A 23,450-nucleotide genomic window follows, 5' to 3' on the forward strand; every position below is an offset into this window, starting at 1 on the left:
ACTTCCCCCAAAATAACTAACTATAGAGTTCAGTATTTTTTTTAACCATCATCTCTTTTGATGTAAAATATAGATGTGTGTTTTCCCTGAATTGACAGTATATATATATCTGTTACCCAAACTTCTAAGAAGATAAACATTACCGTGCTCAGCATTACCCTTTCTCACTGTCTTCTGATCCCCCAAGGCAATCACTTTTCTCACTTTTTCATCATAGATTATTGAATGCTTCTTCCAGAACCTAATATAAATGCAGTCATACAGTATATATACTCTTTTGTGTAAGGTCTCTTTCACTCAGCATAACTTTTTTTTTTTTCTTAATGTTTATTTTTGAGAGAGAGAGACTGAGACAGAGCACAAGCAGGGAAGGGGCAAAGAGAGAGGGAGACACAGAATCTGAAGCATGCTCCAGCCTCTGAGCTGTCAGCACAGAGCCCAACATGGGGCTTGAACTCAAAAATGGTGAGATCATGACCTGAAGTCGATCGTTTAACCCACTGAGCCACCCAGGCACCCCACACTCAGCATAACTTTGAAATCATTCTATATATGTCTTTCTATTATTTAGATCTTTTTCATTGCTCTCAGCAGTAGTTTTAGTATACAAGTTTTGCATATCTTTTATTAAATTTATTCCTAAATGTTTTATGTTTTACAGTATCACAAATCAAACAGTTTTTGTGGTTTCAGATCCCATGATTGCTGCTTATTTGTGAAATATAATTTATGTGTATATATATATGTATATATGTGTATATATATACACATATATACATATATATATACACACACATATAGCGCTTGGGTCCTGTGACCTTGGTAAATTTACTTATTAGTTCTAGTACTTGTTTTTATATTCCTGGTGATTTTCTACATAAATGATCATATGGAGACAGTTTTCTTTCTTCTCTGATCTTTATGCTATTCCTTTTTGCTTTGTTGCAAGAGCTAGGATCTCCATTGCGATACTGATGATAAATAGAGTGGGCACTTTCGTCTTGTTTCTCATCTTAGGAGAGCCTTCAATATTTCACAATTCAGTATGATGTTAGTCTTATGTTTTTCATAATTGCCTTTTTATCAACTTAAGGAGTTTACTTCTGTCCCAAATTTGCTGAGTTTTCTGATGTTGTTGATATTTTTTTGTCAAATGCTTTTTCTGATCTTATGGTTTTCTTTTTTACTCACATAATAGTGTAAATTACATTGATTAATTTCCAAGTGTTAAACAAACATTGCATTTTTTAAACCTCATTTAATTATGATATAGGATCCTTTTGTATATTCTTGGATTTAGTTTCTAATCAATGTTTTATGAGGGTTTTACATATTTGCTCATGAGGAATATTTCTTTTTACTTTAATTATAGCATGAGGATTTGTGTCTTCTCTCTCCCTCTCTCTCTCTCTTATTTCATGTATTTTTTTTTTTCTTGGTCTTGGTCAGTTTACCAAGGGCTTTGTTTTTCTTTACAAAAATCAGTTTTGTTAGTTTTTCTTAAGTTTATTTATTTGACAGAGAGAGAGAGAGAGCGAGCAGGGAAGGGGCAGAGAGAGAGAGAGACAGAGTATCCCAAGCAGGCTCAGCGCTGTCAGCCCAGAGCCCGATGCTGGGCTTGATCCTGCGAACCATGAGATCAGAGCTGAAATCAAGAGACACTCAACCAACTGAGCCACCCAGGTGCCCCAGTTTTGTTAATTTTATCTGCTTTCTGTTTTCTGTATTATTGATTCCTACATTTTTTTATTTCTTCTATTTACTTTTGAGTATACCCTTCATTTTTCAGCTCTTTTTTTCCCTTTTTTTTTTTAACTTAAATTTTGGTTAATTAACGTAGTGCAGTATTGGTTTCAGGAATAGAATTCAGTGATTCATCACCTGCATACAACACTCAGTGCTCATCACAAGTTCCCTTATTAGTACCCATGACCCATCTAGGCCCTCTCCCACCCACCTCCCTCTGTCAACCCGTAGTTTGTTCTCTGTCATTAAGACTCTCTTGTGGTTTATTTCCCTCCCTTCTCTCCCCCTTCCATATGTTCATGTTTTGTTTCTTTAATTCCACAAATGAGTGAGATCATATGGTATTCATCTTTTCTCTGATTGACTTATTTTGCTTAGCATAATACATTCTAACTCCAGCCACCTTGTTGCAAATGGCAAGATTTCATTCATTTTGATGTCTGAGTAATATTGCATTGAATATATATATACCACCTCTTTATTCATCAGTCGGTAGACATTTGGGCTCTCTCCATAGTTTGGCTATTGTTGATAATGCTGCTATAAATATCCGAGTCGTGTGTGTGTGTCCTTTGGGTAAATACCTAATAGTCCCATTGCTGGATTGTAGAGTAGTTCTATTTTTAGTTTCTTGAGGAACCTTCATACTGTTCTTCAGCGTGGCCGCACCAGTTTGCATTCCCACCAACAGTATAAGAGAGCTCCCCTTTCTCTGCATCCCCCCAATACCTGATGTTTCTTTTTTTAATTTTTAATTTTTTAATTTACATCCCAATTAGTTAGTATATAGTACAACGGTGATTTCAGGAGTAGATTCCTTAATGCCCCTTACCCATTTAGCCCATCCCCCTTCCAGCAACTCTCTGTTCTCCATATTTAAGAGTCTCTTATGCTTTGTTCCCCTCCCTGTTTTTATATTATTTTTGCTTCCCTTCCCTTATATTCATCTGTTCTGTGTCTTAAAGCCCTTATATGAGTTAAGTCATATGATTTTTGTCTTTCTCTGACTAATGTCACTTAGCATAATACCCTCTAGTTGTATCCACGTAGTTGCAAATGGCAAGATGTCATTCTTTTTGATTGCCAAGTAATACTCCATTGTATATATATACCACATCTTCTTTATCCATTCATCCATCGATGGACATTTGGGCTCTTTCCATACTTTGGCTATTGTTGATAGTGCTGCTATAAACATGGGGGTGTGGGCGCCTGGGTGGCGCAGTCGGTTAAGCGTCCGACTTCAGCCAGGTCACGATCTCGTGGTCCGTGAGTTCGAGCCCCGCGTCAGGCTCTGGGCTGATGGCTCGGAGCCTGGAGCCTGTTTCCGATTCTGTGTCTCCCTCTCTCTCTGCCCCTCCCCCGTTCATGCTCTCTCTCTGTCCCAAAAATAAATAAAAAACGTTGAAAAAAAAAAATTTAAAAAAAAAAAAAACAAAAAACAAAAAACATGGGGGTGCATGTGTCCCTTCAAAACAGCGCACCTGTATCCCTTGGATAAATGCCTAGTAGTGCAATTGCTGGGTCATAGGGTAGTTCTATTTTTAATTTTTTGAGGAACCTCTATACTGTTTTCCAGAGTGGCTGCACTGGTTTGCATTCCCACCAGCAATGCAAAAGAGATCCTCTTTCTCCACATCCTCGCCAACGTCTATTGTTGCCTGAGTTGTTAACGTTAGCCATGCTGACAGGTGTGAGGTGGTATCTCACTGTGGTTTTGATTTGTATTTCCCTGATGATGAATGACGTTGAGCATCTTTTCATGTGTCTGTTAGCCACCTGGATGTCTTTGGAAAATTGTCTATTCATGTCTTCTGCCCATTTCTTACTAGGTTATTTGTTTTTGGGTGTTGCATTTGGGTGTTGTTTGTAAGTTTTTTACAGATTTTGGATACTAACCCCTTATTAGATTTGTCTTTCACAGATACCTTCTCGCATTCTGTAGACTGCCTTTTAGTTTTGTTGATTGTTTCCTTTGCCGTGCAGAAGCTTATCTTGATTAAGTCCCAATAGTTGACGTTTGCTTTCCTTTCCCTTGCCTTCGGCGATGTGTCTGCTAAGAAGCTGCCTAGCCGAGGTGAAAGAGGTTGCTGCCTGTGTTCTCCTCTAGGATTTTAATGGTTTCCTGTCTCACATTTAGGTCTTTCATCACATTTAGGTCTTATTTATGTGTATGGTGTAAGAAAGTGGTCCATGGGCACCTGGGTGGCTCAGTTGGTTAGACGTCTGACTCTTGATTTTGGCTCAGGTTACGATCTCATGGTTTTTGAGTTCAAGCCTTGTATTGGGCTTTGCAGTGACAGTGCGGAGGCTGCTTGTGGTTCTGTCTGCCACTCCCCTGCTTGCTGTCTCTTCGGAAGTAAACATTAAAAAACGAAAAAAAGGAAAGTGGTCCAGTTTCATTCTTCTGCATGTAGCCATCCAGTTATCCCAACACCATTTGTTGAAGAGACTTTTTTCCATTGGATGTTCTTTCCTGCTTCGTCAAGGATGAGTTGACCTTATAGTTCTGGATCTATTTCTGGGTTTTCTATTCTGTTGCATTGATCTGTGTGTCTCTTCTTGTGCCAATACCATACTGCCTTCATCACTACAGCTTTGTAATATAGCTTGAAATCTGGAATTGTGACCCCTTTAGTTTTGTTTTTCTTTTTCAGGATTGCTTTGGTTATTTGGGGTCTTTTGTGGTTCCATACAAATTTTAGGGTTGTTCTAGCTCTGTGAAGAATGCTGGTGGTATTTTGATAGGGATTGCATTAAGTGGGTAGATTGCTTTGGGTAGTACAGATATTTTAACAATGTTTGTTCTTCCAACTCATGAGCATGGAATGCTTTTCCATTTCTTTATGTTCTCTTCTATTTCTTTCATAAGTGTTTTATAGTTTTCAGAGTGTAGATCTTTTACCTCTTTAGTTAGGCTTATTCCTAGGTATCTTCCTGTTTTTGGTGTAATTGCACATGGGATCAATTTCTTGATTTCTTTTTCTGCTGTTCGTTATTGGTATATAGAAATGCAATAGATTTCTGCATGTTGATTTTATATCCTTTGACTTTGCTGAATTAATGTATTAGTTCTAGCACTTTTTAGTAGGGTTTCGGGTTTTCTGCATTGAGTATTATGTCACCTTTAAATAATGGAAGTTTGGGGCGCCTGGGTGGCTCAGTCGGTTAAGCGGCCGACTTCAGCTCAGGTCACGATCTCGCGGTCCGTGAGTTCGAGCCCCGCGTCGGGCTCTGGGCTGATGGCTCAGAGCCTGGAGCCTGCTTCCCATTCTGTGTCTCCCTCTCTCTCTCTGCCCCTCCCCCGTTCATGCTCTGTCTCTGTCTCAAAAATAAAATAAAACGTTAAAAAAAAATTTTAAATAATGGAAGTTTGACTTCTTCATTACCAGTTTGGATGTCTTTTATTTCTTTTTGTTGTCTGATTACTGAGGCTAAGACTTCCCGTACTATGTTAACTAGTAATGGTGAAAATGGACTTTTTAAAAAAATTTTATTTATTAATTTGAGAGAGAGTGTGAGAGGCAAAGAGAGGGAAAGAAAGAATCCCAAGTAGGCCCCATTCTGTCAGCACATGCAGGGTTCAGTCCCACAAATCATGAGATCATGACCTGAGCTGAAATCAAGAGTTGGTCCCTTAACCAGTTGAATCAGTCACGTGCCCAAGAGTGAACATCCTTGTCTTATTCCTGATTGTATGGAAAAGGCTCTCAGTTTTTCCCCATTGAGGATGATATTAGCTGTGGGTCTTTTGTATATGGTCTTTATGATATTGAGGTATGTTCCATCTCTCCCTACTTTGTTCATGGTTTTTATTAACAATGGTGGCTGTATTTTGTCAAATACTTTTCCTGCATCTGTTGACAGAATCATATGGTTCTTAGCCTTTCTTTTATTAATGTGGTGTATCACATTGATTGATTTACATATGTTGAACCAGCCCCACAGCCTAGGAGTAAACCCTACTTGATCATGGTGAATAATTCTTTTAATGTACTGTTGAATTTGATTTGCTAGTATCTTGTTGAGAATTTTTGCATCCAAGCTCATCAGGGATATTGGCCTGTAATTCTCCTTTTCGTGGGGTCTTTGTCAGGTTTTGGAATCAAGGTAATGCTGGCTATGTAGAATGAGTTTGGAAGTTTTCCTTCTATTTCTATTTCTTGGAACAGTTTGAGAATAGGTATTAGCTCTTCTTTAAATGTCTGGTATAATATGCCTGAGAAGCCATGTGGCCCAGGATTCTTGTTTGTTGGAAGATTTTTTTTTTTTTTAATGTTATTTATTTTGAGGGAGAGAGGGAGGGAGAGAGAATAGGGGAGGGGTGGAGAGAGGGAGAGACAGAATTCCAAGCAGTCTCCACACTGTCCATGCAGAACTTGACGGGGAGGCTCAAACTCATGAACCGTGAGATCATGACATGAGCCGAAATCAAGAGTCAGATGCCCATAGGCACCCTGTTGGGAGATTTTTGATTACTGATTCAATTTCTTTGCTGGTTATGGGTCTGTTCAAATTTTCTATTTCTTCCTGTTTCTGTTTTGCAGGAAATTTTTTCCAGATTGCACAGTTTTTTGGCATATAATTTTTCATAGTATTCTCTTACAATTGTATTTCTGTGGTGTTGGTTGTGATCTCTTCCATTCATGATTTTATCTATTTGGATCCTTTCTCTCTTCTTTTTGGTAAGTCTGGCTAGGGTTTTATCAATGTCATTAGTCCTTTCAAAGAACCAACTCTTAGTTTCGTTGATCTGCTCTACTGTTTTTGTTGCTGTTTGTTTGTTTCTGTATCATTTATTTCTCCTCTAATCTTTATTATTTCCCTTCTGCTGGCTTTAGGCTGCATTTGCTGTTCCATTTCTAGCTCCTTTAGGTTTAAGGTTAGGTTTGGGACCTTTCTTGCTTCTTGAGGTAGGCCTGATTTGCAATATAATTCCCTCTTAGGACTTCCTTTGCTGCATCCCAAAGGTTTTGGACAGTCCATCTTTTTATTTTCATTTGCTTCCATGTATTTTTTTATTTCTTTAATTTTCTGGTTAACCCATTCATTCTTTAGTAGGATGTTCTTTAACATCCATGTATTTGAGGGATTTCCAAATTTTTTCTTGTGGTTGACTTCAAGTTTCATAGCATTATATTCCAGAAATAGGCATGGTACGATCTTGATCTTTTTGTACTTGTTGAGGGCTGATTCGTGACCCAGTATGTGATCTATTCTGGAGAATGTTCCATGTGCACTCGAAAGGAATGTGTATTCTGTTGCTTTAGGAAGAAATGTTCTGAATATATCTGTTAAGTCCATCCTGTCCGGTGTGTCATTCAAAGCCATTGTTTCCTTGTTGATTTTCTGCCTAAGCGAATTGTTCATTGCTGTTACGTGAGGTGTTAAAGTCCCTTACTATTATTGTATTATTATCAATGAGTTTCCTTCTGTTTGTTATTCATTGCTTTATATATTTGGGTGTTCTCAGGTTGGGTCATAAATATAGCCCTCTTAATTATGATATAATGCCCTCCTTCATCTCTTTGTACAGTCTTTGTTTTAAAATCTACTTTGTCTGATATAAGTAGGGCTACTCCCACTTTCTTTTGACATTCATTAGCATGCTAGATGGTTCTCCATCCCCTCACTTTGAATCTGCAAGTGTCTTTAGGTCTAAAATGAGTCTCTTCTAGGTAGCATATAGATGGATCTTGTTTTGTTTATCCATTCTGGCACCTTTTGTCTTTTGATTGGAGCATGTAGTCCATTTACATCCAGAGTAATTATTGAAAGATATGAATTTAGTGCCATTGTGTTACCTGTTCCTGGTGATGCTCTTTGGTCCTTTCTAATCTTCGTTGCTTTTGGTCTTTTTTTTTTCCTCAAAGAATTCCCCTTAAAATTTCTTACACAGTTGATTTAGTGGTCACAAACTCCTTTAGTTCTTGTTTGTCTGGGAAACTATTTCTCTTTGTATTTTGAATGACAGCCTTGCCAGATACAGTATTCTTGGCTGAATATTTTTCCATTCAGCACATTGAATATATCTTGCCACTCCTTTCTGACCTGCCAAGTTTCTATGGACAGTTCTGCTGCAAATCTGATCTATCTTCCCTTGTAGGTTAAGGACTTTTTTTCCCTTGCTGTTTGCAGGATTCTTTCCTTATCAGTGGATTTTGTGAATTTGACTACATGTGTTGGCAATGCCTGGCTTTTGTTGAATTTAATGAAGGTTCTCTGTGCTTTTGGATTTTAATGTCTGTGTCCTTCGCCAGATTAGGGAAGTTTTTAGCTATAATTTGCTCATGTAAACCTTCTGCCACTCTTTCTCTCTTTTCATCTTCTGGGACTCTTATGATACAAATGTTGTTATATTTTAATAAATCACTGTGTTATAAGTCTTTGTGATCCCTGACCTTTGTTTCCCTCTTTTCAGCTTCATTATTTTCCATAATTTTATCTTCTGTATTGCTAATTTGCTCCTCTGCCTTGTTCCATCCTTGTTTTTGTGGCCTCCATTTGGGTTTGTATCTCGGTTTTAGCATTTTTAATTTTGGCCTGACAAGATTTTAGTTCTTTTATCTCTGCAGAAAGGGATTCTCTGATGTCTTCTATGCTTTTTTCAAACCCAACTAGTATCCTTATAGTTAGTTCAGACACCTTACTTATGTCTACATTGATTAAATCCCTGGCTGGCATTTCTTCCTGTTCTTTCTTTTGAGGTAAATTCCTCTGTCTTGTCATTTTAGAGGAAGAAAAACAATAATAATAATAACAGGATGAAATAAAAATTTTAAATTAAATTTCTATCAAATAAAGGAAGGTAGGCCTAAGCTTGTTTTGGTCTGCTTAAGAGAAGCTTGAAGAAAAAAGAAAAGAGAAAAAAAATTAAAAATTAAAAAAATAATAAATTTTGTTCATTCTGCATCCAAGAAATAAAAGAAAAAAAACAACAAAAAAACAGAAGCAACAACAGCAAATGAACAACAACAAAAAAAACCCAAACGAAGCTAGATCACCTAGAGCTGAAATTTTGCAGCAGTCTATGATCAGCAGACTGAGCTCATGGAAGGCATTGGTGTTCTTCTGGGGGAGTGGCCTGTTTCTCTGATTCTCCAATGGACTTAATCCTAGTGGAGATGTGCCTGGAAGGCACAGGTGGCCGGTACTTGGTTTAACAGTTCTGTTCTCCACTTGGTGGCGTTGTTTATCTCACTGGGGTAGATACTTATTGGCGGGCTAATGGTAAAAATGGCTTCACTCTGCTCTCTAGTCTCCAGAGTGGGATGTTTGTGCCCACACAGATGGACGATCAGTCTCCCCTCCTGTGTCCTCAGCTCCCCGCCTTTCCCGTCTGTGTCCTAGCTGTCTGCCTACCAGGAAGCACCTCTCCAGAGTTTTGTCTCAGGTGAGGCTCTGTTTTGGAACCCCACACTTCAGAGACCCCCACGGTTTGAAACCACAGTGATCTGAGGGAGCATCTCACCATCCTGTGGCCAGGGCCACCTTGTCACTGGAAATGGTCGCATCACCATGCCGTGGCAGTGGCTCAGTTTATGGTAAATCACAACACACAGCTGGCACCAGGATTTGCTGCCCTCAGCTGACTTCATTGTTCTTATATGGGTGAATGTGGTAGCGTGATAGCACCCACTAGGTCTTTTGCCTGGGGAGAGAGCTTATCACCTGTACCAAATGCACTCCAAGCAGGGGAACTGCTTCTCCCCGGGGGACCCAGGGGATCCTTGGACACTGCTGCCTGCTCCTGGTGTTCCACCCTGCTTCTTTGCCAGAGCACCAGCCAGGCTGAGCTCTGAAACTTTAGACACTGCTGTGTATAAAAACGGATAGTAGTGATACCTTCTCCTTTTTCCTTTGTCATTGCTTTTGGGGAACAGTCTTCTTGTGCAGACCCCTGTTCATGTTTTCACTCCCCCTCTAGCGGCTTTCAGGGGGAGTGTCTTCTTGCACAAACTCAATATGCTGCTCTCTCTCACCCTGTGACTTTCTCCTCTCTGTGAAAATGGCTCCTTCCCCTCTGCTGCACCACAGCTCTTCTCTCCCTCAATTCACCTCTCTGTGCTGTACCTGCAGTGTTCTCTCCCTTAAATTACGTAGGTTGTTCTATTAATCCTCAGATCGATTTCCTAGGTGTTCAGAATGGTTTAATGTTGATCTAGCTGTATTTAGGGGACAAGTCCAGAGTCCTCTTACTACTCCACGGTCTTAACTCCCAATTTTTTAGATTCTTAATGTGCTTAGATTACTGATTTTACACCAGTCGTCTAGTTAAATTAATTAAACATTTAAAGCAATAAAAAATTTTAAACACTGCGTTAGCTACATTTCACAAATTTTTAGACATCTGTTTTCATCATCTAGCTGTAAGTATTTTCTAATTTCTCTTGTGATTTCTTCCTTCATCCAAGGATTATTTAGAACTGTCTTATTTAATTTTCAAATATTTGTGGTTCCTAGACATGTTTATTGCTAGTAACTTCTAATTTCCTTCCATTTTGTCAGAGAACATTCTGGATAATTTTACTCTTTAAATTTACTGAGACTTATTTTATAGCCCAGCATATGGTCTATCTTGGTGGATCTTTGTGCACTTGAACAGAATGTGTATTGTAAACTTGTTAAGTCAGGATGACTAATAGTATTTTAAGATGACTTGTATCATTACTGATTTTTGTGTCTAGTTCTATCAGTTGCTGATAGTGATTTTTTAAAAATTTATTTGTTGTCTGGTTCTAGCCCTTGCATGCAAGGTGTTGAAATCTCCATCTAAGAGTGTAGATTGGTCTGTTTCTTACTTTAATTCTCTGAACATTTGCTTATTATATTTTGAAGCTCTGGTATTAAGCATGTACGTGTTTACAACTGCTTTGTCTTCCTAATGAAATGTTCCTCTTTGTCTCTGGAAGTATTGTTTTCTCGAAGTCTGTTATATGTGATATTAATATAGCCATTCCAGCCTTCTTATGCTTGTAATTTATATGATAAATCTTTTTTCTTTAATCAGTTTTTAATAAGCACCTTATTGAGTTATAATTCACTTACTGTGCGATTCAATTGTACGCATTAGCAGTCACTACCATTTCCCTCCAGTCCTAGGCAGCCACTGGTAAATTTTATTTTTCTCTGGATTTGCCTATTTTGGAAATTTCATGTAAATAGAGTCATACAATATGTGGCCTTTTGTGACTATTTTTTCACTTAGTATAATGTTTTCAGGTTTTATCTATTTTGTAGCATGTATCAGTACTTCATTTTTTTGTGTGTCAGCTAATCTATTGAGTGAATATACCACATTTTATCCATTCTTTTTGGGTATTTTGGGTAATTTCCATTTTTTGACTCTTATGAGAAATGCTGCTATGAACATTCATGAGTAAGCTTTTGCGTAGACACAGGTTTTCATTTCTTTTTGCTATGTATCTAGTAGTGAAATTGCTAGGTCACATAGTAACTATGTGTATAAGCTTTGACCTCGCCAACTCTGTATATGCTCACCACAATTATGTCTACCATCTGTCATCATACAGTGTTACTGCAGTACCACTGACTGTATTCCCTATGCTGATTTATTCGTTCCATAACTAGAAACCTCTACCTTCTCATCTCTTTCACTCATTTCTCTCATCCCTCAGTCCCCTCCACTGTGGAAACCACCAGTTTGTTCTCTGTATTTATGGGTCACTTGATGATTTTTTTGTACGTTTGTTCGTTAGTTTTGATTTTTAGATTCCACATATGGGTGAAATCATATGGTGTTGTCTTTCTCTGACTTACTTCACTTAGCAAAATACCTAGGTCCATCCATGTTGTCATAAATGGCAATATCTCATTCTTTTTTTATACCCAAGTAATAGTCTGTTGTTTTTTGCTTATTTAAATATTTGAGTCCTCTCAAGTTAGGTCTCTACTGATTGCATTTTCCCTTGAGAATAGGTCATATTTTGTTGGTTTTTCCTATGGTGAATAATTTTGGATTTTATCCTGGACATTGTGAATGTTAGGTTGTGGAGACTTCAGATGCTATTACAGCCCTCCAAAGACTGATACTTCAGATGTAGAAACATTTAACTTGCTTTCACTCGAACTATAAATTTGTCTGTCTTGGACAGCAGTTTATTTTTTCTTATGTTTTACTGGCTTCTTGTAGTCTGTACTAGCCTGTGATTCTTTAGGCCCAAAGGTGTATGGTTTTTCTACCTGAAACTTCAGATTCCCTACGTACTGCTGATTGTGTTAAGCTCTCAAGTGAAAAAAACCATAAAAATAGAAACACCCTGTTCTGGTCATTTTTTCTAAGTGTCAGCTATAGAATAAGCCAGCTTTTGTTCACTTTCTAGGGTATCCAAATAGTTTTTGTTTATTGTTGTTTATATTTTTCCTAGAGTTTGTGATTGCTGTCTTGAGAATCAACCTTGTTGGAACTTATTTGTCCATACAGAAGCTGAATTTCCTGTCTTTAATTCTAAACATACCTAGTTTATAAACTCTTAATCTTGTAAAAAATCATAACGTTTTAGGAAATATCACATTTAAATCTTTTATACTGAATTGAACTTTAACAAACCTTGTTGGTTCTTTTATTCTAGACTTCTGATTCTTTAATAAGTAATGTGCCCGAGAAAGATCTCAGACCAAAAAGAGATACGGATGTGACTTCTGAAAGCGAATATGGAAACAGAAAAGAATGTAATAGGAGAATTCCTCGAAGATCAAAAATCCCATACTATTCCAAAACTATTCAGACTATTAAGCACCACAACAAAAACAACCCTTTTATGAGGTAATTGTTTTAGTTTTAGAAATATGAATAAGGCGCAGAGATACAAGTTAATACTGTTGGCTTGTTCCTTTAAAGCTTAGAGCGATATTTCTTACTTTTCTAATGTCAGAGATTTGACTTTTCAGCCTTGCTGGCTCAGATTTGATCAGCACGTTTATATACATTTACACAAAAGGATCCCTTTCTCTGATAGACCGTCATTACCTAAGTTGTGTAAAGTAGAATAAATACTATACATTTCCGAGTTATTACCTGTGTTTTTCTCTTTGCAGTTGTAATCGTAAAATGAAACAACCTTTCTTTAAAGACTTATGTGTAAGATCATCTTTAGCAAACTGTAATACATTAGAAGAATCAGAAGAACAGAAAAAGGAGCTCATTAAAGTAGACAATAGTAGCTCAGAAGACACCACTTACCGGGTATGGCATAGGAGATTAAGAAAAAATGAATGTGAATAATCTTAGTTTTAAATGTAGAATTAGTCCTAGTAAAATAATGCATGTTTTTATGAGCAAAAAATACTGCATATAATTTTATTAGGGTGATGGTTTGGGTTGTTTTTCCCTTCCTGATTTACAGATTTTGTGTAACACTATTTTTGAAAATTGTAAAGGAATGAAAATTATGCATTTATCTAAGGTCAGATTTTGGTGAAATCATTTGTTATATGCTTATGGAGAAAAAAACATCAGAATTTTCAAAGTCTTATTTCTTAAAACAGTGGTTCCTTTCTTTTGGGTCTCAGACCCTTTTAAATTTCTAAGGAAATTTATGGGTCTTCTCTGAGAAGTCTACTTTACACACTCAAAAAATGTGTATAATTTCAAGGTTTTCACATACTCTGCTGAAACCCAATTTTGGATGCATAGATCCCAGATTAAGAGGGCTTTAAGGGCACCCAGTAGAGCGTACAACTCTTTATCTCGGGGTCGTGAATTTGAGCCCTGCGTTGGGCAGGGATCTTAACTTAAAAAGAAAAAAAAAAGGCCTTTAGAAATTTAAATATTCTTCAGTATTTGCCTTAATCAGTCTCATGTTAAGAATTTTAGTACACATTGATTTATGTTTTCCATCAATTTGCCCTTGCTTTATTTGTGAAGTGCTACTTACACTTTCAATTGTAATGTGCATTGTTGTTCCAGTAGAATAATTGCTTTTTAACCTGTATCACACCTTTCATGCCATTGGTTTCCTCCCCCTATTCTCAAGTATAGAGGCTTTAATGTTTGAAAGATAATAATCACTAGGACAATAATAATACCAGCTAACATTTATTGAGTGGCTATTATGTACCAGGCACTGTTCTCCACTGTTCTATATAGTGCTTTACTTCCATTAGTTTGTTTAATTCTTACCACAGCCCTTTAAATTAGATAACTATTGGGGCGCCTGGGTGGCTCAGTCAGCTAAGCATCCGACTTCAGCTCAGGTCACGATCTCACGGTCTGTGAGTTTGAGCCCCGCGTCGGGCTCTGGGCTGATGGCTCAGAGCCTGGAGCCTGCTTCCAATTCTGTGTCTCCCTCTCTCTCTGCCCCTCCCCCATTCATGCTCTCTCTCTGTCTCAAAAAGAAATAAAATGTTAAAAAAAATTTTTTTAATTAGATAACTATTATTTCTATATTACAAATGATAAAATTGAGGCAGTGAAAGGTTAGGTAACTTTTCTAGGTTCACATAACCCTATTGTTTCTTTTCAGACACTCCTTCAACAATTAGACCAAGAGAGAGAGAAGAGGTGGAAAGCTGAACAAGCTGAAAAGAAACTTAGGAATTATATTGATGAACTGCACAAACATGCAAAGGAGAAAAAAGGTTTTCATGCCCTGGCTATGCTCACCACAGATAGGTAAGGGCAAAGTCTGTAAATCTAACTTGGAACTGGAGTACCTCAGTTTACACTAGCTGTAGTAAGACCAAAAACAATGTATGTGGTTTTAGTTTGTTTTGAACTCATTTTATATAAAGATTTAATGCTTTATAAGTTTTTTTTGTAAATGAAGGATTCAGGGTACACTTATTTGCCGTCAAGCTGCTGCCCTCAAGCTGAGAAGTGTTAGATAAGTTTAAGTATTATAAGTGAAGAAGAGCAAGAGACTGGAACAGGGATTGGCAGTTTTTTCCTGTAAAGTGTTGGTTTCTGTTAAGGGTAGGGATTGGCGAACTTTCAGCTTTGGAGGTCATATTTGGTCTCTGTTGCATTTTCTCTTCTGCAGTGGGCTTTGGTACCAGATAGCCCAAGTTTCTTATTCTGGTATTTCTGTTTTTCCATCTTATCCATTTCCATTTCCCATTTTGTCTGTTTTTTTGTTTTTGTTTTTGTTTTTGTTTTTTTTGTCCTGTACGTATTCTTTAATGCAGGTTTGTCTTACTCCATTCTGTAAGAATACCAGTTTTCTGAAATTATAGTAACGTCATCTTCTGTTTCCTGTAGGTAATTATTTCTAAAGTGATACTTTTCCTCAAACGGTTACAAGACTTTTCTCCATAGTTCTTGTTGATTTATGTGTCTTATCCTTGAATGAGCACACTGTTTCTAGATTCAGTATTTGCCAACAGATAGCGTTTGGGAAGTTGTTCTCAGTTCCATTTCCTATCTGTTTGTACAGTGGATAAATTCCCTTCTACGATCTTAATAGATTAGTTAAGTTGATGTACACAGCTCCTAGCCCAATTCCCAGGTTCTTTTAGGCATTTAACTCATAAAATGTTGTGGTACTTGTGTGTTATTTTTCATTCCCCACTACCTACTTCTCTCATACTTTGTACCCACGCATTATAAGGAAAATTATGATACTCATCATGTGTTCTCTGAGAACCTCTGTTATATAAGCATGATGCATTATAGTATTACTATTACTATTACTATTACCACCACCCACCAACTTCCTGCCTTATTTGTTTTGGGACATGCTGTCTTTGACATAAGAAGATGCTGGTCAGGGGTAAAGAAACAGAATGGATAAATTAACAGTCTATGACGGCCTCAGAAAAACAGTACTCTTATTTGCATTAGGTGCATACTTAGCTAACAGAGTGCAGTGGTAGATTTACAGAGCCCCTGGGACCCTGAGGATATATCCTCCCCCCCGCCCTCCCCACACACACTTTTATGAAGTTGTAGTTTTATGAGGCAAAGCGTGAGTGTTTTAGGGGTGGTTTTTATTTTAGCTTAGTTTTGTTTTTCTTCTAATCAAAATTTCTTCCAGACTTTGACATTATGTTTTCTTTTGTTTTTAATTGTAGGTGTATGAATTTTTGCTTTATTCTGTATTGTAGGTATTATTTAATGGGATTTTTGAAGAAGCAGTGTCTGGGGCTGCTAGCCAGCTTCCATTTAAATTGAAAGGCTTTGGGCACACTTCATCTTTATCCTTGCTTAACTTCTCCATTGTTGTCCATGTTTACCATGTTATATATTCGTTATTTTCTTAAAAATTCAGCTTCAATCATTTCTGATTTGCCTTTTATTTATACCTCAAATGTTCGTTTGGCATTAGATCCTCACACACTTTCATATCCCCTTAAGGGACTTGGTAGGTACTCTGCATTCCTCATCCCTAATAGAGTCTAACATCTAGGTGCCATGTTCTGAATATACATTATTTCAGAAACTCAATCTTCTCTACTATGCTTTGAACACATAACCTATAAACCCCCAAATCTTTATATGTCATCCAGATCTCCTTGATGAACAACAGATCTGATCATCTGATTATTTACCAGAAATACCTTGTGTACCTTGCTCATAAGTGTCTTAAATCAGCACGTCCACAAGTAGACTTACCCTGCTCCCTTATTTTATATTCTCTGTTCTAATAAATGATGTGTCTCATCCAGTCAGCCACCAAAGCTAGCAATTTAGGAATCATTTTTTTTTTGCTTCTTTCTTGTTCTCATATCCCATAACCAGTTGGTATTGGTATCTTCTTTATTCTACTTGCTAAAAGATGTTGAACTATCTTTTCTTTATCCTGAGACTGTCACCTTAGTTTAGGCCCTTATCTCTTGCTTGGATGGTTCTGATTGTACTGATCCGTAGCTGCTCTGCCTCATTCACCAAATATGGTGGTCCACAGAATAAAGGCTAATGCTCTTTCACACCAAACTGGCGTTGAGAAAGTAAACAAAGGAAGACCAGTTCGGAGACTACTCTCAAAGGGAAGAGGAGACATAGTAAGGATAAGAATTGGAGAAATGACTTCTATAGCACCTGATGGATATATGTACTTTTTTCAGTTGTGGCTTGGAAATTATAGTAAATATATATAGGAGTGGCTGCCTAGCTCAGTAATTTATTCATGAGGCTGTGTCTTTGCTGTTTGTTGTCCCATTTTCTTTTTTAAAAAATTTTTTTAAGTTTATTTATTTTGAGAGAGACAGTGCAAGTGAGGGAGGAGCAGAAAGAGAGTGGAATTGGGGAGAGACAGAATTCCAAGCAGGCTCCACACTGTCAGTGCAGAGCCTGATGCGGGGCTTGAACTCATGAAACCATGAGATCATGACCGGAGCCAAAACCAAGAGTCAGAGGACGCTCAGCTGACTGAGCCACCAGGCACCCATGTTGTACCATTTTCAAACACCAGACTTGTATTCTTTCATCATTTGCCTCTCTGCCTATATAATATTGGTCAAGAGATGAACATCTGACCCAAGCTGGGTAAACGAAATGCCTTAGTCCATGGCCACAGTGATTGGTGCATACAGTGGGCATATGAACCAAATTGGACTAATCAGACCTTTCCTAGAACTCTCTTCTAAGTTGAACTAGAGAAAGATAATCTTTTCTATTTGGTTCTCAGGGCTGTTAGGATGTGAACCCATTTCCTTCTCTCCATACTTACAAGGAATCCTACATTAGGAAAACAGAAACCAGCCTGTAGAGAATTACAAATAGCCCTTATGGTCTTCATGTCCTTGGTTTCAGGGGCTCCTCAGAATAGTGCACCCCATTCTCTGAATGGTCATGTAGGTCAACAGATTCTCTCTTTTAACTTAGTTAAGAGTTTTCAGTTGTAATCAAACGGTTCCAACTATTACAAAGCTGGGATCAATACTTTGTCAAAGTTAACTTCCAGGTATCTATTTATATATCAATTCTCTCTTACAGCTTTGTAACTGTATCCATGTCTCTTCCCTCTCCTTGAACTCCTTGAAGGCACAGGCTGTATCTTAATCCATCTAGCTTGCTTTTAAGCCCATACCTAGCATAATGTCTGAAACAAATTAGGTGTTTAATAAAGTTTTGCTGTTGAATAGCAAAGTTCATATAAGATAAAATTTTATTAATTTGTATGGAGTGTTTCCCTTTTGGCACAGTGTTTTCAGGGATGGGAGAGAGTTGTATTATATTGTTTTTCAGCCATTTTTACCTAATGAGGATTTGAAACCTACTTCAAATTTCCTCTTTACTGTAACCTTTAATATTTACTACAATTTTTAACCTTTTGTATGTGTAATATACTTAAAACCACATTCAATTTCGCTTTAGGTTAAAGGAAATTATATATAAAGAGAGAAATTCCAAAGCACAACTCGAAGTTATGGTTCACAAACTTCAAAATGAAGTAAAAAATCTAAGTATTGAATTAATCAAAGCAAGAGATCAACAAGAGTATCACATTAGACACTTAAGAACCCTGGAAAAAGCATTAGAAAAAATGGAGAGGCAGAAGGGACAACAGCAAGCAGCACAGGTATTTCTCTTTAAATCCATCAACCATGTGAATTAACACAAATTCATAGCTTTCATCTTGAAACAAGTTTTATTGTTATAGAGTAAACTTCAAAGATGTTAGACTATATGCAAAAATTAATTTAAATGTAACAATTCCTGTGGAATTCTTTCTTTCCTTTTTCTTTTTTTTTTTTAAAGATTTTATTTTGGGCACTTGGGTGGCTCAGTCGGTTAAGTGTCAGACTCTTGATTTCGTCTCAGGTTATGATCTCACGGTTCAGGGGTACAAGCCCCCACATCTGGCTCTGTGCTGACAGTGCAGAGCCTACTAGGGATTCTCTCTCCCTCTCTCTCTGACCCTCCACCCCACGTCACTTTCATGCTGAAAATAAAAGTAATCTCTACACCCAATGTAGGGTTTGAACTTAGCAACCCCCCGATCAAGAGTCGGATGCTCTACCAACTGAGCCAATCAGGCCCCCCACTCCCCACCATGGAGTTATTTCTGACTAGCACTTGCAAAGCAGTTTTAAGAATAGTTGGTGGAAATATTGGAGGTTATTAGGCTTATGTTCTGGGAGCCAAGTTTTAAAAGTCTCTTTGGGGATCCCGAAGATATTTCATTTTCATGCCTTTTGAGTGGAAGTTATTAAGGTCTATGATGTAACTAAACAATAGTTAATGCTAGTCCGATGCTTCTAAGACTGTACTTTTATGTGACCATGGCATCATTAATTTAATAAATTTGGAAAAAAATCAACTTAGTCACCAGGTTCTATTTAGAAGTCCGTTTTCTTTGGGGAAGTAGCATTAAAATAGAAGCAGGGAGGGGCGCCTGGGTGGCGCAGTCGGTTAAGCGTCCGACTTCAGCCAGGTCACGATCTCGCGGTCCGTGAGTTCGAGCCCCGCGTCGGGCTCTGGGCTGATGGCTCGGAGCCTGGAGCCTGTTTCCGATTCTGTGTCTCCCTCGCTCTCTCTGCCCCTCCCCCGTTCATGCTCTGTCTCTCTCTGTCCCAAAAATAAATAAAAAACGTTGAAAAAAAAAATTAAAAAAAAAAAAAAAAAAAAATAGAAGCAGGGAGAGTATTATCTAAATACTGTAATGTATATATTTACTCAGATACGACTTATCCAAGAGATGGAGCTCAAAGCTGCTGCTGCTGATAGAGAAATAAACTTACTTAGAACTTCTCTTCATCAAGAAAAGGAACAAGTACAACAACTTCATGAAGTTCTTACATTGAAAGAACAAGAACACAGGTAAATGAAAAATACATCAGGAAAATTACTTTTAAAAATAGAGAAAGAAAGCTTCTTGGTTCCTCCCTACCTTATTCACTTACCGAAAACTAGACTGATTGATCAGTGCTGAAGTCTGACAAAATCAGCTCATGGAAAATAACATGTTTAGGTATGCATTAAAATCAGTCTTACAGAAAGAACTGATAGCTTAAAAACAAATAGGTGGCTTTATTGAGGTAAGAACTTATAATAATGAAGCTCATTTTGCATTTTTTCAAGCCCAACCAAAAGTCAGTCATTGTAGTAGAGAAAACTATTTTTTTTTTAATTTTTTTTTTTAATGTTTATTTATTTTTGAGAGACAGAGACAGAGTGTGAGCAGGGGAGGGGCGGAGAGAGAGGGAGACACAGAATCTGAAGCAGGCTCCAGGCTCCGAGCTGTCAGCAAGGAGCCCGACGTGGGGCTCGAACTCAGAGTGTGAGGTCATGACCTGAGCTGAAGTCGGACGCTTAACCGACTGAGCCACCCAGGTGCCCCGAGAAAACTATTTTAATTGACCTCCAGGTAACTACCTGTTAAATTAATCAATAGTCTTTATTCCTCTGTAGTGCAGGAGTCAACAAACTTTTTCTTTGAAGGGCCAGATAGAAAATATTTTAGGCTTTGCAGGCCATACCTAACTATATTTTTGTAGTAATAAAGTAGCCATAAGCAATATGTAAATGAATGGGCATGGCTATGTTCCAATAAAAGTTTATTTCCAAAAAAAAGAGTCTCCGGCCAGATTTGGTCCATCACTTATAGTTTGCCAGCCCTGCTCTGTGGAGTCCACAATAATTTGAACACTTGCAGCTAGTTATCTACTTACTGCCCTACCAGTTGAATTGTGTATTTGCATGAGTTAATTGTGTTTGTTACCAAACCTGTTTTGTTTTTGCCCTTATGTAAATGAAATTTTTACTGTATAAATTAAATTTTGATGCACCGGGGAAAATTGTCAACATGTGCAGGGGCAGAACGACTATAAAAGATGAGGGGGGAAATAATTGTAAAAATCTAAAATTTTGCACTTAGTTTCCTTCACAGATATCTTTTAACTTCTTGTTCTGATTTAAAGAAACCAAAACTAGAAATAATGGATTTTGTATTATGGGTTTGACTTATTCAGGAAAAATAGTGGAAAACTGTAAAGAATTAACTCATATTTAAATAAACTTGCCCTATATATCAAAAGACCAGTGAATACTTTCACACTTTAACTGATCTTTTTCTCTTAACCAACCACCAGTACCAGTCAGACTATATTAGTTGTATGTCACAGTTGTATGTCAAAGAAGATACAGTGAAGTAGAACTTGACTTCTACAAATGCACCTGAAGAATTTCAGAAATCATAAAATGATTCTGAACTATCTCAGTGAAGTTAAGATACAGTAGACCCCTTTTATCCCCATCACCACTGAATATATATAGTCTTCGTCTAACTACCATCCTCCGCTAGGTTGTTTTTGAAAGTGAGAAGCTGATTTTAAGTTAACAATAGAGAATATAGAATATTTAATAACTATTTAAACAGCCTTAAAGTTTTTCTTTCCAGATGAATAGCATCCTGCGATTTTTATTTGTATTTCATTCCAGGAAAGAACTTGAAACAAGGGAGTTTCTCAGTGATGCTGAGTTCCAAGAAGCCTTAGCTAAAGAAGTAGCTAAAGAAGAAAGAAAGCATGAACAAGATATAAAAGAGTACCAAGAAAAAATTGATACATTAAACCAACAGTATATGGATTTAGAAAATGAATTCCGTATTGCTTTAACTGTTGAAGCCAGAAGATTTAAAGATGTAAGAATTGGCATCTAGCTTTTTATTGAAAACAAAATCAGCAAGATATGGTTGGATGAGAGGACTACATTTTAGAATTCTAGCTTTATTTACATGTTGCCTCTATGATTTTAAGCAAATTACTTAAATTCTTAGAGCCTTAGTTTCTTCACAAAAATATAGCTACTCTTCAGTGCTGTTGCAAAAACTGAGTGAGATTATAAATGGTCAAGTAAAGACAGCACCGGAATAAGAATTGGGAAGCCTGAACTCTCCTATTTCTATAGAGCAGGGATTGGCAAACTAAAGACCCTAGGCCTATTTTTGTAAATAAAGTTTTATTAGAACACAGCCACAGAAACAAATAGTTTCTAAATATTTGGAGAACTGCTATTTATAATGCAATTTTGAAATATAGGTTAAAGATGGTTTTGAAAATGTTGCAACTGAGTTAGCAAAGAGCAAGCATGCTCTTGTTTGGGCTCAACGAAAAGAAAATGAATCTTCCTCTTTAATTAAAGATTTGACCTGTATGGTGAAGGAGCAAAAAACAAAACTTGCAGAAGTTTCGAAATTGAAACAGGAAACAGCAGCAAATTTACAGGTAAAACATTGAAACATTTTATTTCCTCTTTAATTTTTTATATCATAGTCTCATGTATATTGTGATGATTTTAATGCTAAGTATATATATGATGCATATGAGAAAAGTAATATAACTAGGAGATTAAACAATAATTTCACAGATTGTATTGCTTACACTAAAATGGTATTTAAATAAAATAAGTGAATTTAAGAACTGTACTTAGGTAAATAGGTTCCAGTTGTCTGTGATACAGCAGAAATTGTGATGGTGATACTCAGATGGTTGAGGTTCGGGAAATGGCACACAAATTGCTGATAGTCTTGTGGTGGTGATGGTTGTCTTTAGATAGACCTAGCTATAGTAATTCTTAAATTAACCTTTTTAGTGCTGTTGTCTCAGTTTTAAACATTAGCGGTATTTTGCCCAAGAAAACTTAATTCCAGAAAGTGACCTTTAGATTATTGATATAAATGCTGGGTGAGAAATTTTGAGTATTACATGTGTAGTTGCTCTTTTAAGATAACTGATATTAGAATAAAATTCAGCGTTCTTAAAGGAATAGTCCCTTAAAATTTGACTTTTTATTTTATGACGTACACTTATCTTAAAATGAAAACCTTTGTAATGTAAAATTTAGGAGCATTTACTTTGTATTTGGTTAGATAACAATTTTTCTCCTAAAATGCAAAAAGTAAAAAATAGAGCACTTAAATGTAATACTGTGCTTTTTTTTTTTTTTTTGATGTTTTTTGGGGATATACAGAATCAAATCAACACCCTTGAAATCTTGATTGAAGATGACAAGCAGAAGAGTATTCAAATAGAACTTCTCAAGCATGAAAAAGTCCAGCTCATTTCTGAGCTAGCCGCCAAGGAATCACTAATTTATGGTTTAAGGACAGAAAGAAAAGTATGGGGGCATGAGCTGGCACAACAAGGTAAAATTTTCAAAGGGAAAATAGCTCATTCTTCTAAACCAACAATTCTGGGTATTGATGAGAAAAACAAGCGCTCATTAATTCTGCCTAAGACATACCAAAAAAAGGCAACACTTTATATGGAAGGATAAGTAAGCATTTGCCAGCCAAACAGCCAAATGAAATGCCTAAGATGTGAAATAGTTTATTACACTAGTTAGGAAGTTACAGCTCTGATTTTTTTCTTAATTTTGGTTTTCTTCCCAACATAATTTGGTTACTTTTCTGATCAGGTATACATTTACAGTGCTTCAACTAACTAAGTCATTGAAATAATTCTTACACAATTATTTTAAATTATTTGTATAGTATGCAGTATTCATGTTTTTTCCTAAAAATTTGGTAACACTTTTGTTATACATAGAGAAATGTGAGAATAGTGTATGAATGAAAACCACTTTAGGTGTAGGTATATTTACTCTTAGTCTCCTTTCTTTTCCAATCACTAAAGCAAGAGATAGACACTGTTTTATGGCCTTCATAGATTACAAATTATGAATAGCTAGATGTTGGTCTTAGTGGAGAATTGCTCATTTGTCCATTCCATATAAGAATCTTTAATATGATTGTTTGAATGTCATAAGTTGATCAATTAAATATCACATGTCTGAGTTACTT

At 36.9% G+C, this 23,450-nt stretch overlaps 1 protein-coding gene across 2 annotated transcripts in view; it reads left to right on the top strand.

Moving 5' to 3' along the window:
* The window catches only part of LRRCC1 (leucine rich repeat and coiled-coil centrosomal protein 1), a 47,921-nt gene that overhangs the window by 13,445 nt on the left and 11,026 nt on the right, over positions 1–23,450 (top strand). For both annotated transcript variants that reach the window (XM_042924120.1, XM_042924121.1), the window contains 8 exons: positions 12,339–12,532; positions 12,805–12,952; positions 14,232–14,380; positions 18,023–18,227; positions 19,329–19,468; positions 21,089–21,290; positions 21,688–21,873; positions 22,619–22,793. In XM_042924120.1, coding sequence (XP_042780054.1) covers positions 12,339–12,532; positions 12,805–12,952; positions 14,232–14,380; positions 18,023–18,227; positions 19,329–19,468; positions 21,089–21,290; positions 21,688–21,873; positions 22,619–22,793 — 1,399 coding nt within the window. The remainder of the gene's footprint in view (positions 1–12,338; positions 12,533–12,804; positions 12,953–14,231; positions 14,381–18,022; positions 18,228–19,328; positions 19,469–21,088; positions 21,291–21,687; positions 21,874–22,618; positions 22,794–23,450) is intronic.

The sequence above is a fragment of the Panthera leo genome, chromosome F2 (genome assembly GCF_018350215.1).
Source record: "Panthera leo isolate Ple1 chromosome F2, P.leo_Ple1_pat1.1, whole genome shotgun sequence".
NCBI classification, from domain to species: Eukaryota; Metazoa; Chordata; class Mammalia; order Carnivora; family Felidae; genus Panthera; species Panthera leo.